The 11,932-nt window shown below is 42.4% G+C and overlaps 1 protein-coding gene across 3 annotated transcripts in view; it reads left to right on the top strand.

Moving 5' to 3' along the window:
* The window catches only part of LOC131878587 (cyclin G-like), a 10,262-nt gene extending 1,804 nt beyond the window's left edge, over positions 1-8,458 (top strand). For 2 of the 3 annotated variants that reach the window (XM_059224618.1, XM_059224620.1), the window contains exons 2-5: positions 3,685-3,842; positions 4,211-4,765; positions 4,852-5,645; positions 5,729-8,458. In XM_059224618.1, coding sequence (XP_059080601.1) covers positions 4,445-4,765; positions 4,852-5,645; positions 5,729-5,819 — 1,206 coding nt within the window. In that variant the 5' untranslated portion in view covers positions 3,685-3,842; positions 4,211-4,444 and the 3' untranslated portion in view covers positions 5,820-8,458. Of the gene's footprint in view, positions 1-3,460; positions 3,619-3,684; positions 3,843-4,210; positions 4,766-4,851; positions 5,646-5,728 lie in introns of those variants that run through there. The other variant, XM_059224619.1, reaches the window with a different exon arrangement.
* Positions 8,459-11,932: the final 3,474 nt, after the last annotated feature.

Genomic DNA, 11,932 nt, shown 5'->3' on the forward strand with positions numbered 1-11,932 from the left:
CACGGACATTGGATTGCGACGCAATTTCAAGATGCACCTATCATAAAACGACGGGTTCATGTATCAAATATTTATCATATGAGTAACCTCAAGTCTCTTTTCATCGTTGTAAATATCTCGAAGCATTTGATTGCAGGTTTTGATCCTGGTAACGGATTAACAAAACAAAGAGGAATTTGAAATTTACGATTGCAAGCCTAGAATATATATATGGATACAGAAATTACGCACGAACACTTGTGTCAAAGTGTAACGCTCCATCCCATGAACGTCATTCTGGTACAAAAAAAGGTCACTAAGTAGAAATCCATAGACATGTTGGCGCACTGTGCTAAAGTATGCCAGATCTGCGACGTTTTGAATCGTACTACTTTCGAACCCGGAAAAACTTGCATTTATTGCCTGGGGAGCGCTGCCATGAGTTCATATCGCGTTTTCAACTCGTATTATATGGCTATGGGTGTATTGAATGGTTCTGAACTGATACTATCGATTCACAGCAATCTGATGTGGAATTGTTTTCATCTCTCGGCCTGTTTTCACGGTGCACTGATGCCACATTATGCTTGCTTTATTGGAGTGATCTCTTACGTCACAGAAAAGTATCGTTGCCATACAAAAGCTCCATCACAAAGCATGAGACTTCTACTGCCTCGGGCGGTTCACAAAACCCTAGACCAACTCTGATGTTTCAGCCATTATGCCCTCAGATTGGATTGAGGGCTTGGCATCTTCTGTTCTGGGCGTTTGCGCGCGTTATGTAATCCTAACCTTCTGGAAAACAACTTTTGTTGGGGTGGTGGGGTAATTCGTAACGAGTAGGCCGAGGCACGAAATAAAGGTGAGGTCAAAAAGGGTGTTTTTAAGCCCAAGGTTGAGGCCGTCATGCAAGCCTCAGATCTCTCGGGGAAAGTAAGAGCGTCGTTGCCCATTTTCGGTCGGTGGAGAAGTGTATTCTACAAGCATAGATTCATTCTTTACACTCGGCCATATCGGTTGATTTCGGAACGACGCATGAGGAAAAATGTCTTCTAGTTTAAAGATTCGAAAATGTGTAGACTTGGTTTGGAGATTTATATTTATAGGGTGGAATATGACGTTATGTGCAAGATTCAAATGAGTGCAAAGCTCATCAAATTTCAAGATCGACAAATTTTTCCAGAACCCGCTAATTCTCACAGTTCAGTTAGTGTTCTTCACGTTCGCTCCGGCTTGCTTTTTGTACTAGTTTTTGTCACAATTGGAATAGGTTATTCAACCCTAGAACCTTCCTGTCTGCATGCAGAGACATAAACTGTCGGAGAGTTAATTCAAGATGCCTCCAGAGTTCATTGGATGACAGCAATGACAAAGAGACCTCTCAGCTTTCTGTCCCCCAATGAGAAATTGAGCGCACACTAACGCCGAGTCTTGAAAGATGTTGCGCCCTTTGCAATGTAACAAAGTATTCGTGTGTTTATTTGTTTCTGAACAAACGTAACATGTATCGGATAAACAACAAGGGCAATCCAGTCGTCGAACTTGACAGAAGCACTCGAGGTCATTTTACACACACAAAATGCTCCTCAGACGTCTGACTGGCTGACTTGTATGCTCTCATCCTTCACCTCACTTTCAAGATGCAGTTCTTCAATATGTGAGAGCTGACCTAAATATCGATGCATTTGTCACTCTTTTACCATATGCAGTTCACTTTTGCGACGTAATACGCCACTTCCAAGCCGAATATATAGCGTACCAGGAGCGTACTATGAATAAGTCAGGGTTGGTGACTGGAGGTGCATGGCACACATTTTCATCCCTCTTTGTTGAACACGGGGTCGTCACGAGGCAATCACCCAGGTACTCTCGTATGTACGCATCCCTGGTCTCCAAAGGAAGCATGGCTTGGGCAGTTCATACATTCCGAAGCCGCCATTGCATTTGCGCAAGACACTTCATGGATAGCTATACACATGAATATGGTGTGAAATGTATTCATGATTAGCAATTCGAAGGAAGCAGAGGGAGATTACTTCCGTGACAGTTGTGAAACCTTCGCATTTAGCATTGGGTTGGACGCTTTTGCAATAACAATGAACATGTTTTGACGCCTATTTGTGCCTTTTTGCCCTCTATCGATGTTTTAAGCCTGCTCCACTGTCATATGCTTCTGGGTGAGATGAACTCGTCTAACACACCCGTTCTAAACTCTTCACAAACGGGAAAAAGCAGGGTTGGCAAGTTTGGCATGTGATTCCCTCCAAATTCATTTTATTGGATTCATCAAGAACACTAATCAAAATATTTGATTTGTGCAAGGATTGCTAGTGTTTGTTCCTCCCAAGCAACATATCACCAGCTGAAAATTACTTGTAAATTATCAACACATTTTTTAAGTGCAATACTTTGGAGTATTAATGGGTGTTTCTATGTGTTAAAAAAGGTTGTGGTTTTTTTTCTAAAAGGGAAATGTATAGTCAAAGATCAGAGCTAACTTGTACTGTCATCTAATTATATCTGCAATAATCAAGTGAGTAGGGTCATAAAAATAACTGTCTTTTTGGGGCGGGCTGGAAGAGAGATCTGACACCATATCATTATCTTGGCTCAAAATCAGAGTAGTTGACACACAAGTTGGAAAATTGAACTAGTTGATGATTTTAAGGAAGGTATGGGTAGGTTGGCTGGGCATGTTGTCTACATTTTTGCTCTATCCTTAGTTTAACCATTCGCTTCTAAAGAGCTATACCTCGAAACAACTATCATTTAATGGAAAAGCTTAAGCCATCCCTGCCCCTTAGAAGTTAGCCTGATTTGTTGTGGATAGAGCTTCCACACTGCTTTGACAGCCGCTTCTCCATGAACGTTACATGCACCGTTCATGCCCCCATCCCAATGCTGAACAAGGGGAATCATGGATGATCACAGTCAGGGTGTCTGCCCTACCTCCAGTTCAACCATTTTGCACATGATCTGGTCAGCTAACCTGTGCTTTATTATCAATGAAGTTTCTGATTTGCGAACCTAACTAAAGGTCATTTACTATTGGGGATCTGGTCATAGCAACACTAAAACGAGCACAAGTGCTAGTTAGAATCTAGGAATTACACAACTGTCAAACTCAGTCGCAATTGCGGGGATTGAGGACGTCCGTCACTTCCATAGAGGCAGAGCGATACTCGGTTGCTGTAGACGGATACAGTTTTTGGCTCTGGTGCTTTCAAGTACACAGACTACACATTCCCCTCCTCCTCCTCCTCCTCTATAGCACACTCTCGAAATTCAAGATGGCTGTCAATGGGGATCATTGGTGGCTGGGGCCTCAGTAACAAAGTCTTCTGTTTAGGGCCACTTTGGCTGTTGGTCCCCCCGGTCCCCCGGTCCCCCCGCAGAGCGAGGAATAGTAGTTATTAGAGACTCTAGACTAGATGAGAGAACAGAGAAAGACATCGAGGGCGAGGAGAAGCGTGCGTCCCTCTCTTTGCTCCTCCTGCCCTTGCTTACATCAAGGCAGCCTGAGCTAGCTGGATAGCTTGACTGTCGTTCAGGGGCCAATCCTCCTTTGGATTCGGGCTCTTCTCAGTGGCTAAGAAAGGAACAACGGCAACACAACGGACTTTGTTCTTGTTCCGTTTGGTAGGAATTTCGAATTGGCCCAATTGGCCTTGATTGTCAAAAATCATGTTTTCGGTTCTGTTTTAGGAGATTTCCTTCAACGTGTGTTCTACCGTTCTCTATGCACTCAACGGCCCTGAACTTGGATTTCGTTGCTAAGAACATCCAGGACTATTGATCCTCTTGCAAAAGAGGCCATCTAACTCATTCCAACCCCATCATCATGTTTTAACTCCTCGACTCAGGTAAGTGATAGAAATCGGAAGTACTTTCACCAAAATGGACAAGTCAGTGGGTGTTTCATTCCGGCCCCTTTTCCAACTGACTGGGCGGGCTGAAATCCCTCGGATGAGGTAATACCTTGGATCCTTGGATCCTGCCCTGTCAGACAGACTCTCTACTCTCTCCTGAGCAAAGACTCATTTTGGGGCCATTTGGGAGTTGTCCTATGTAATCGAAAAGCTGAAAGCTCCAGGAATTTGAGAGCTTGAGATCTTCAATGCGAGCAGCTGTCCTTGGCTCCTAAATGTTAATGCTCGGAAACGTTGAGGATGTTATGTAACAGTCCTCTTGATGATCTAACCTGAGACTGTTTTCTGTTCTTAATTTTCAGGCCAAGGTTGGCCTGCAAAGGGCCTTCCCTAATCAAACCGAATTTGAGAAGTAGGATACACTCCTCAAATTTGTCTTGATTCCTTCTGGAAGAAAGCATCACCTCAACCAACCCTGTAACACAATCACCCACATTAACACCGGAAGAAGTTAGAGAGGAAGAATCGAACAACAGTCCCCTCAAATCTTTTGGAATTTGACTATACCCACTTCTTCCAACGTCTCCATCAACACGATGTCCCCCAAAGCTAAGGAAAATCGAGACCACCCTCAAAATAGCCCCAAGAAGATGAAGCCCTCCCCTGCTCAGGAACCCGAGGAATCCATGTCTATGGAATCGCTCTTGGTCCAATTGCAAGAGGCCCTTCAATTGGAGGTGAAATATAGAGGTGGAGAGCAGCCCACTTATCCCACCCCAGATGCTGGAACGATAACCAGCGGGATGCGAGATGGATCAGCTCATGTGTTAAGGTGTCTTAAAGTTTGGTACGACCTTCCCTCGGATATCTTCTTCAATGCTGTCTCAATTATTGACAGATTCTTGGCGAAGATGAAGGTAAGCAACATCACTTGCAAGTGACCAGACTGACTTTCGCCTTTGAATCAGATAGTTATTCAAATACATCTATCCTTTCCCATTAGGCCCAACCTAAGCATCTTTCCTGCATTGCTGTGTCGGCTTTCCATTTGGCTTGCTCGGAGCACAAACATCTCGTGGAAGAACGGGCGAAAAGTGGCGGTAATCAAATCCAAGTTCAGGAGCCAATAACCCCTAGTAGCAACAATAATATCAATGGTTGCGCTCCAAATGGTTCGTCCATTTTCAACATCCCGGAGCCGAGCGACTTGGTCAACATCTCCCAATCCCGTTGCTCCCCCACGGACCTTCTGCGTATGCAGGACATCCTTGTAAAGAAGTTGCAGATCAGCAACCCTGGTGCAGGACCGGAAGAACCTGTCACCGCCCTCAAGTTCCTTCGTCTGTTGTACGCAGTGAGCAAATCGGCCTCGGTTCGCCTTGGATTTCCCGATCTCCTCCCGGAGACCCTCCCAGATTACCTCCCCTACCAGCTGGAGATCCTCACGTGCGACTCTGTCACGTTGCGGTATCGGCCTGCCGAAATTGCCCTGTCCCTCTTGGCCGCGGACTTCAGACATCGCAGCGCTGCCCACTCACTTGAGTACAAGCAGTTGATGCTCGAGATCGTGAAGGAGTGCCAAAAGGCCTGCAACATGAACGAGAGTTTCTTAAACTGCTTGGCACCTGTGGCGGTCCTCCTGAAGAAATATAATGGCGAAGGAACAGTTCAACATCGACAGAGACTTGTCTGGAAGCTCTCCAACCGCACCATGAAACACTTGAGACCCACGGAGAAACTCCGTGGCACACTCCCTACCATCAAGGAGCAAGGATCGTCCAATCTTCCTCGCATGAGGTAAGCTTTTTCACACTTGGGACAACCTCTTGGAAAAGAGAACATTATTATTATATTAAGACATGCCCGCTTCGAATTTACAGGTCCAACAGCGAATGTTCTGACCAATCCATGGAATCTTTGTCTGAGAGTGACTCAGAACGAGATATTATGGAGGAAGTTGGGGCTTATTAGAACACAAATCTGTACCATCTCTGTACAACATGGTAACTACGTTACGTTTCGTCATCAATTCAGAAAGCCAACCGCGGTGTCAAATTGAAGAGCGTCAGTTGAAAAAGCGAAGAAAATCGGAACTGGGAAAAAATTGCGGTATACAGTCCCTGGTGCTTTAATCAAATTTAACCACCCAATCGCTTCTCCTGTGAACCCCACCAGTGTTAATCGTTCTTCTATTAGCGACACTCGGCCATGTTGTCCCCCAAAATACCCGCCCAACATCTCCACCCAGTTTTGATGAGACACTAAAAGTAAAAAAAAAGACCAATATCATCAACTAAACGTAAAACAAAACACTTAGAGGTCTATGTAACCCCTTTTTTTGAAGTGAGCGAGTTTGTTTAAAAACGCCTTAAAAACAACAAAAAACTTCATAATAGCAAAAAACAAAACAAAACCCACTGAAAAACTCAAAAAAACACGTCCAATTTTAGTAATTTAAATTCCATAACTATCCTCACTCCTTTGACTAGCAACAAAACAGAAATTGCTCGTGCAAGAACTTAAAACTCTTTTTTGGGGAGATCTAAAAAGTAAGAGAGATACTACCACCCATTGACTGCTTCTCCAAAAGAAAACCCACAACCAAACAATTGCAACAACTTGTCGTGGTTCCTTTAATCGTCATACTATCAACCACGTTTTAATTTATAAGCATATTGGGGCATTTTTAAGATTCGTTCAAGAACCATCCCAAAGACTCTTGAAACAACACAGCAACTAGCAATTCCTCAAGCGATTCCTCCCAGCAACAACAAACATCCTTTTAAATCAAAACCAACGAAAAAGAAAATAGCTTCTTTTAATCCATCCAGCAAAAAAACGAATTTCGTTACCACGATCTCATTCGGGATTACAAAGTGTGAGAGATCCAAGATGGAAAACTGCTGCCCCTTCTGCCCCCCACTTTTCGCCTCGTGTGTTAAGAAGGCATGTCTTAGAAAGTCCCACCCTTTGCGTCTGTCCATGGCCCAAAATATAAAGTGTGTTCCATGCGTGGGATACCGATTTATTCATGTCTTTCAACAACTCATGATGTGCTCTGCGTTAAGTCATCTTTTTGTGGAAGTCATCTCATCATGACCCTCAAACAACAACAATGGGATCACGCCTGGGTGTGTCGTTGTTCCAATCCCAGCAAATATTTATTCTATCAATCACGAACACACACGTCTGAAAAGTATCGCCATTGCTGTTTATAAACCATGCCGACGACCCGATGCTGGCTTGACCCTCCGGGCTCTTGTTAAAAGAAAGTACCTTGAAAAATGGTGATATTTTTCCCGACACACCCGAGCGGATCAAGTTTTCTTCGTCCCAAAAATGCTAGTCATCCACACAGAAACATGATTTTTGAACGAAAGTTTTCTCCATGCAGAGTTGAAAAGAACCAAGCCCTTCAAAACGCCGCGAGGTTGCGAGATGATACTTTCCGAAAGTTCCAAGACTCTCCCTTGTTCATTTTAAACATTTCCATCAGGGTCGCCATCTGCTTGACCGAGTGAAGAGTATTAAACCGGTTAAATGTTCAAGATCTGCCAAAATAGAGTTCGGAATCGCAATTTATCACCCTCCCACATGTCCAGCTAATGTATTTGACCACGCTATCAGACAAAAATCTTTGATGACACCATCCAACTTATGTGAGCTATGGAAACCCATCCATCACTTACCCTGGCGTCGAACTAGGTGGACAAACAACCACACGTTTAAATCATATATTTTTAGTTTACAAGAAGTTAAATTTTAAGACATGAATGTTTTGTGTTCTTTGTATTAGTCCTCACTTAGTTCGTGAATGTGCAAGAAGAATGAAATCTGAAAGAATCTTGACTGATTGATACAGACGGCCACGTCCCAATAAACTGTGTAAAACCCAGGGATGTAAAAACAACTTTAAAGATTGTCAGAAAAAAAAATCTTCGTCTCTGTCATTCTCTCTTCATCACTCTCATTATTTATGGAAAAAACATGTTTTGTTCCATTCGAATGTCTTGAGCATCGTTTTCTTGTCCTCCAACTTCTTTTAAAAACATACGAGTATTGTATCTTGGCAAAAAAAGATTTGAAAAAATCTGTGATAAAATGGCAGGGTTCCCGCCCTTTGACTTTATTCTTCCGGAAAAGTTTAGCAGAGGAGCCCTCCGCAAAAATTGCCATGTTCTTAACAAAAAAAATCTTCATGCTCTCCCGATTATTTCCTACCCCTTACTAGAATGACGAAATGAAAACTATCTCTCTCAAACGCACGTGCACACAGACACACATATTGCACTAAATCCCCATAAAAAGAGTCTGCCAATGTCTTGCAAGTCCTTGGAAGAACTAAGGAAATGTGGTCCCTTTTTCATGAAGAACTTGAAGAGCTACAAGATTGACATCATCGACATCATCATCCATTCGGCCTCTATGTGTTCTAGAGGATCTAACTAACTACTAGAATCAGTCTCTTCCTCATTGAAGTTTGTGTATCTCTGTCTCAATCATGGGCAACACCCAAACTCCACCAAACAAGTACAATAAAAACGAATTGAAACTAGATCATTATGGTTGTCTATGGATGGATATGAAATACAAACAAAGGCGACTGGAAACCAAGGGTTCCCTCTTTTCTTTTTCTGCGAGCATGTTGGTTGGTGACCTTACTTGCGAGATGTTTGATCGAAGAATGTTCTACTTGAGAGCGAGAGAGCACTTCGTTCCCCGAGTCATAAAACGGCAACTTTGATTGTGCAGCTTGCTTTCTGTTCCATTCTTTGCGAGCAATCGTGTACCTTTGAGTTGAATTAGCACTCCTCAACTGGCCACGGATTCTAAGGACGACTTTACACTACGGTGGAAACCAGGATTGAATCCGGTTTGAAGATTGACGAGGGACTAGTGCTGGGACGAGTCCAGCAGAGAACTCGAGTCTTTCACTGTACTCAAGTCGAAAAAAAAAAACTTGGGCAGCGAAATCTTAACCGAATAATGAGATTTTCTTTCACAAATCCAGACTTGAGTCTTTTAGAAAGGACTCGAACTCGTGTCTGACTCGCCCTAGCACTAGTCAGACTTCCATCCTCAAACCGGATTCAATCCTGGTTTACCGTCCTAGTGTAAAGTCGCCCTAACTCACACAAAGCTGATGTATCAAATAGGCCTTTAGTTGCTCTTCAACCAAAGGAACGAATGGCAGTTCTCGCAGTTATCGAACTTTCCATTGTTCTGGAGGACTACACCTAAATCTTTCACAAATGAGACCTGCTCAATATCTTCACCTCCATTATCTACGAGTGGAGTATTCAAAGGAGTTGACCCGAAAGGTCATTGAGCGGAATTTCATTCCGTTCAGTGCCATATTACTCTCAGTTACCCATGAGTAGATTCAATCTAAGTCCTTTGCAAGGCTACTGGAATCTTGACAATTCCTACCCGAAACTAACTTTGTATCGTCAGTATGAGACTAGAGACTGGCAGTAATACTAAGCTTTTGAAGCGGGGCAACGAATATTCTAAAGATGATGGGCCCTAAGATGGAGCCCTGGGGAACACCTGACTTGACATCATGTATGTCACTAAGGGACCAATTGCTTCCTACCAGAGATGAAACTTCTTATCCAATTGAGAACCTTGCCTTGGATCCCATTGTCATGAAGTCTATTCAATAAAAGGCCAAGACTTTATCAAAAGCCTTGGCAAAATCAAGACAGCCAACATCAATTGGCTCATGTCTCTCCTGTCCCTCAATGACCTGCTCGAAATGCTCAATCAGTTGGGTAACCGTGCTGAAATGTGCTCGGAACCCATGATGGCTAGGAGGAAGGACTTCATGGACTTTAAAAATCTCTACAAGTTTGGGCTTTATGATCTTCTTAAACACCTTCGCAATATTCGAAGTGAGAGAAATTGGCCTATAATTGGAGAGCAACTTATCTCCCTTTTGAAAATTGGAGCAACGTGATCTAACTTTAGTGAAGAGGGAAACTTACCCTGATCCAAAATCCGACGCATCAAGTACGAGAAAACAGGTGCAAGAACCCATAAAACATAAAAGAGCTTAAAGAACAAGAAGGGGGCCTATACATTGTTACAATTGTGAGAATTGACAGAACAAGACCTTGAACGTGACCTTTACTTCTCCATTCGACATTTGTACACGACTAATTTGCAAATCATTCTTAACATATAGTCATACACCCACATGTGGGAAAATGGGATTATCAGGTTCTACCCTATCACAATGAACTAAGTTGAAACCAACTCTGGTTAGCTCTTCATCCAAGACCCCTGGTCGAAGCTAGGTTTCTGTTATAGAGATGAATGAAATTTCTCCCTCAATGGCTAGTTCTTCTAAAATCCTTATCTTTGTACTGTCTCTTTTAGATATCAGACAATGCACGTTTAAATACAGTCCTTTTAGGAGCCTGCCTTTTCAGGGACCAAGTTCACAAGATCTTGACCCTCTCTAGAGGGTTTGTCCTCTCCAACAGTAAGAAATCCCTCTTATCAACAAAGCTACGTTCTACTGGAGGCAAAGCATAAGCTAGTGGGGATGGTTGGTTCTGGGAAATGGCTTGGGTAGCTGCATTAGAATAGGGAACGTATTTTGGGAATAGGGGTGGGACAAGGAACATGAGGGAGGAGGGTGTTTGAATTAATGGGAGGGGATTTGATATTTAAGGGAAGAGGAGAGAAGTGGACGGGGAGGTAGGAGGAGGGGGAGGGAGGAAGCTAAAGGGTTTAGGAATGGGGGGTTGGGGCGGGGTTAGGGTAAAAAGGCGGATCAGCTCTATAAGTACGAGACTGAACTTGTCTGTTCCTTTGACTCCTTTGCGTCCCCTCTTCATGGATGGAGGTATACCATCTTAACATGGAGTGACGGCAAATGTATTCCTTTAAGACAGTGGAATGACGAGACCTGCCACCACTACTTTAAAACAACTAAAAAGCCTGTGTTTTGAGTAATTACTTCCTCATGACTAGAACTCAGAAAACAAGTCGCCTTTTTGAGCAAAATATTTTTCGAAGTTGGGAAATTCAAAAAAGTTGTGAAAATAAAATAAAAGGTCTGAACATCAGAACAAATTGGAAAATGCAGAAAAAAATGTAACAATATGTTGTGGCTTGTTTGATCTGTTTAGCGACCATGAATTTCTTACACCTAAAATCCTTTTCATTTATACCTCGAGGTCAAGATGGAATCATAACATCTACGGCATTGTGTTGTTAAAGCTATAGAAATAAACACGCTTAATGGAATCGAATTTCTATGACTTTATCAAATAATGCCTTTTTACGCTTGTTTACACAAGAAACTTTATAGGCGTTGGATGATTTCTTTGGAAAAAGGACAGAAATTATTCTGTGGTCTTTTTGTAGTACAATGTGAAGTGTGTCAAAGAAAAACTGAGTTGACCCTTAGTAGTAGCTCATTGTTTTTAATACAACCAGTCACTCATTCACTTATTCTTTCATTCATTCAAGGAATAACTAGTTTGGCATCCATTTCACTTTGTCGCTTTTCTACCTCTTGATAGCTTGATCACCTCTTTTTTGACACGGAAGCCTATTATGTATGAAAAAATGAAAGGGGTCAATACTTTGAAAGCAATTTTGCTTCATCTTTGGAAAACAGAACTAATTACTTTAATTTCGTTAAAGTTCCAGTTGTAAGTTGTAAGTCTTTAATTTAATGTCAATAATAATTCATGAATTTGTGAAATTGAAGAACCAAATGATTATTTTTGCATTATTGAGAAAATGGTCCTTCTGAAAAATAGAATATGACAGCCTTAATGGGACATTCTCACTTTAGGCTTCTTTATTTAGATGAAATGGTCCCATATTATATGTAATGGCGGAGTTGACCCATTTATGACCTTCAACTCAATCAAAGCTTGATCTCGTCAAATTGTCGGTCCGTTTACTCCAACTCAATCAGCAGATTGTGCAATATAGGAAAAAAGTATCAAAATGCTCTGGATGAAGCCAGAAACCGAAAAATGCACAAGTATCTGAGGAAATCCAATACGGGATTCGTAATAAAAGATTCTCAAGCGACCCTTCCAGTTTGTCTCGTGTTACAT

Source organism: Tigriopus californicus, chromosome 3 (genome assembly GCF_007210705.1).
Source record: "Tigriopus californicus strain San Diego chromosome 3, Tcal_SD_v2.1, whole genome shotgun sequence".
NCBI classification, from domain to species: Eukaryota; Metazoa; Arthropoda; class Copepoda; order Harpacticoida; family Harpacticidae; genus Tigriopus; species Tigriopus californicus.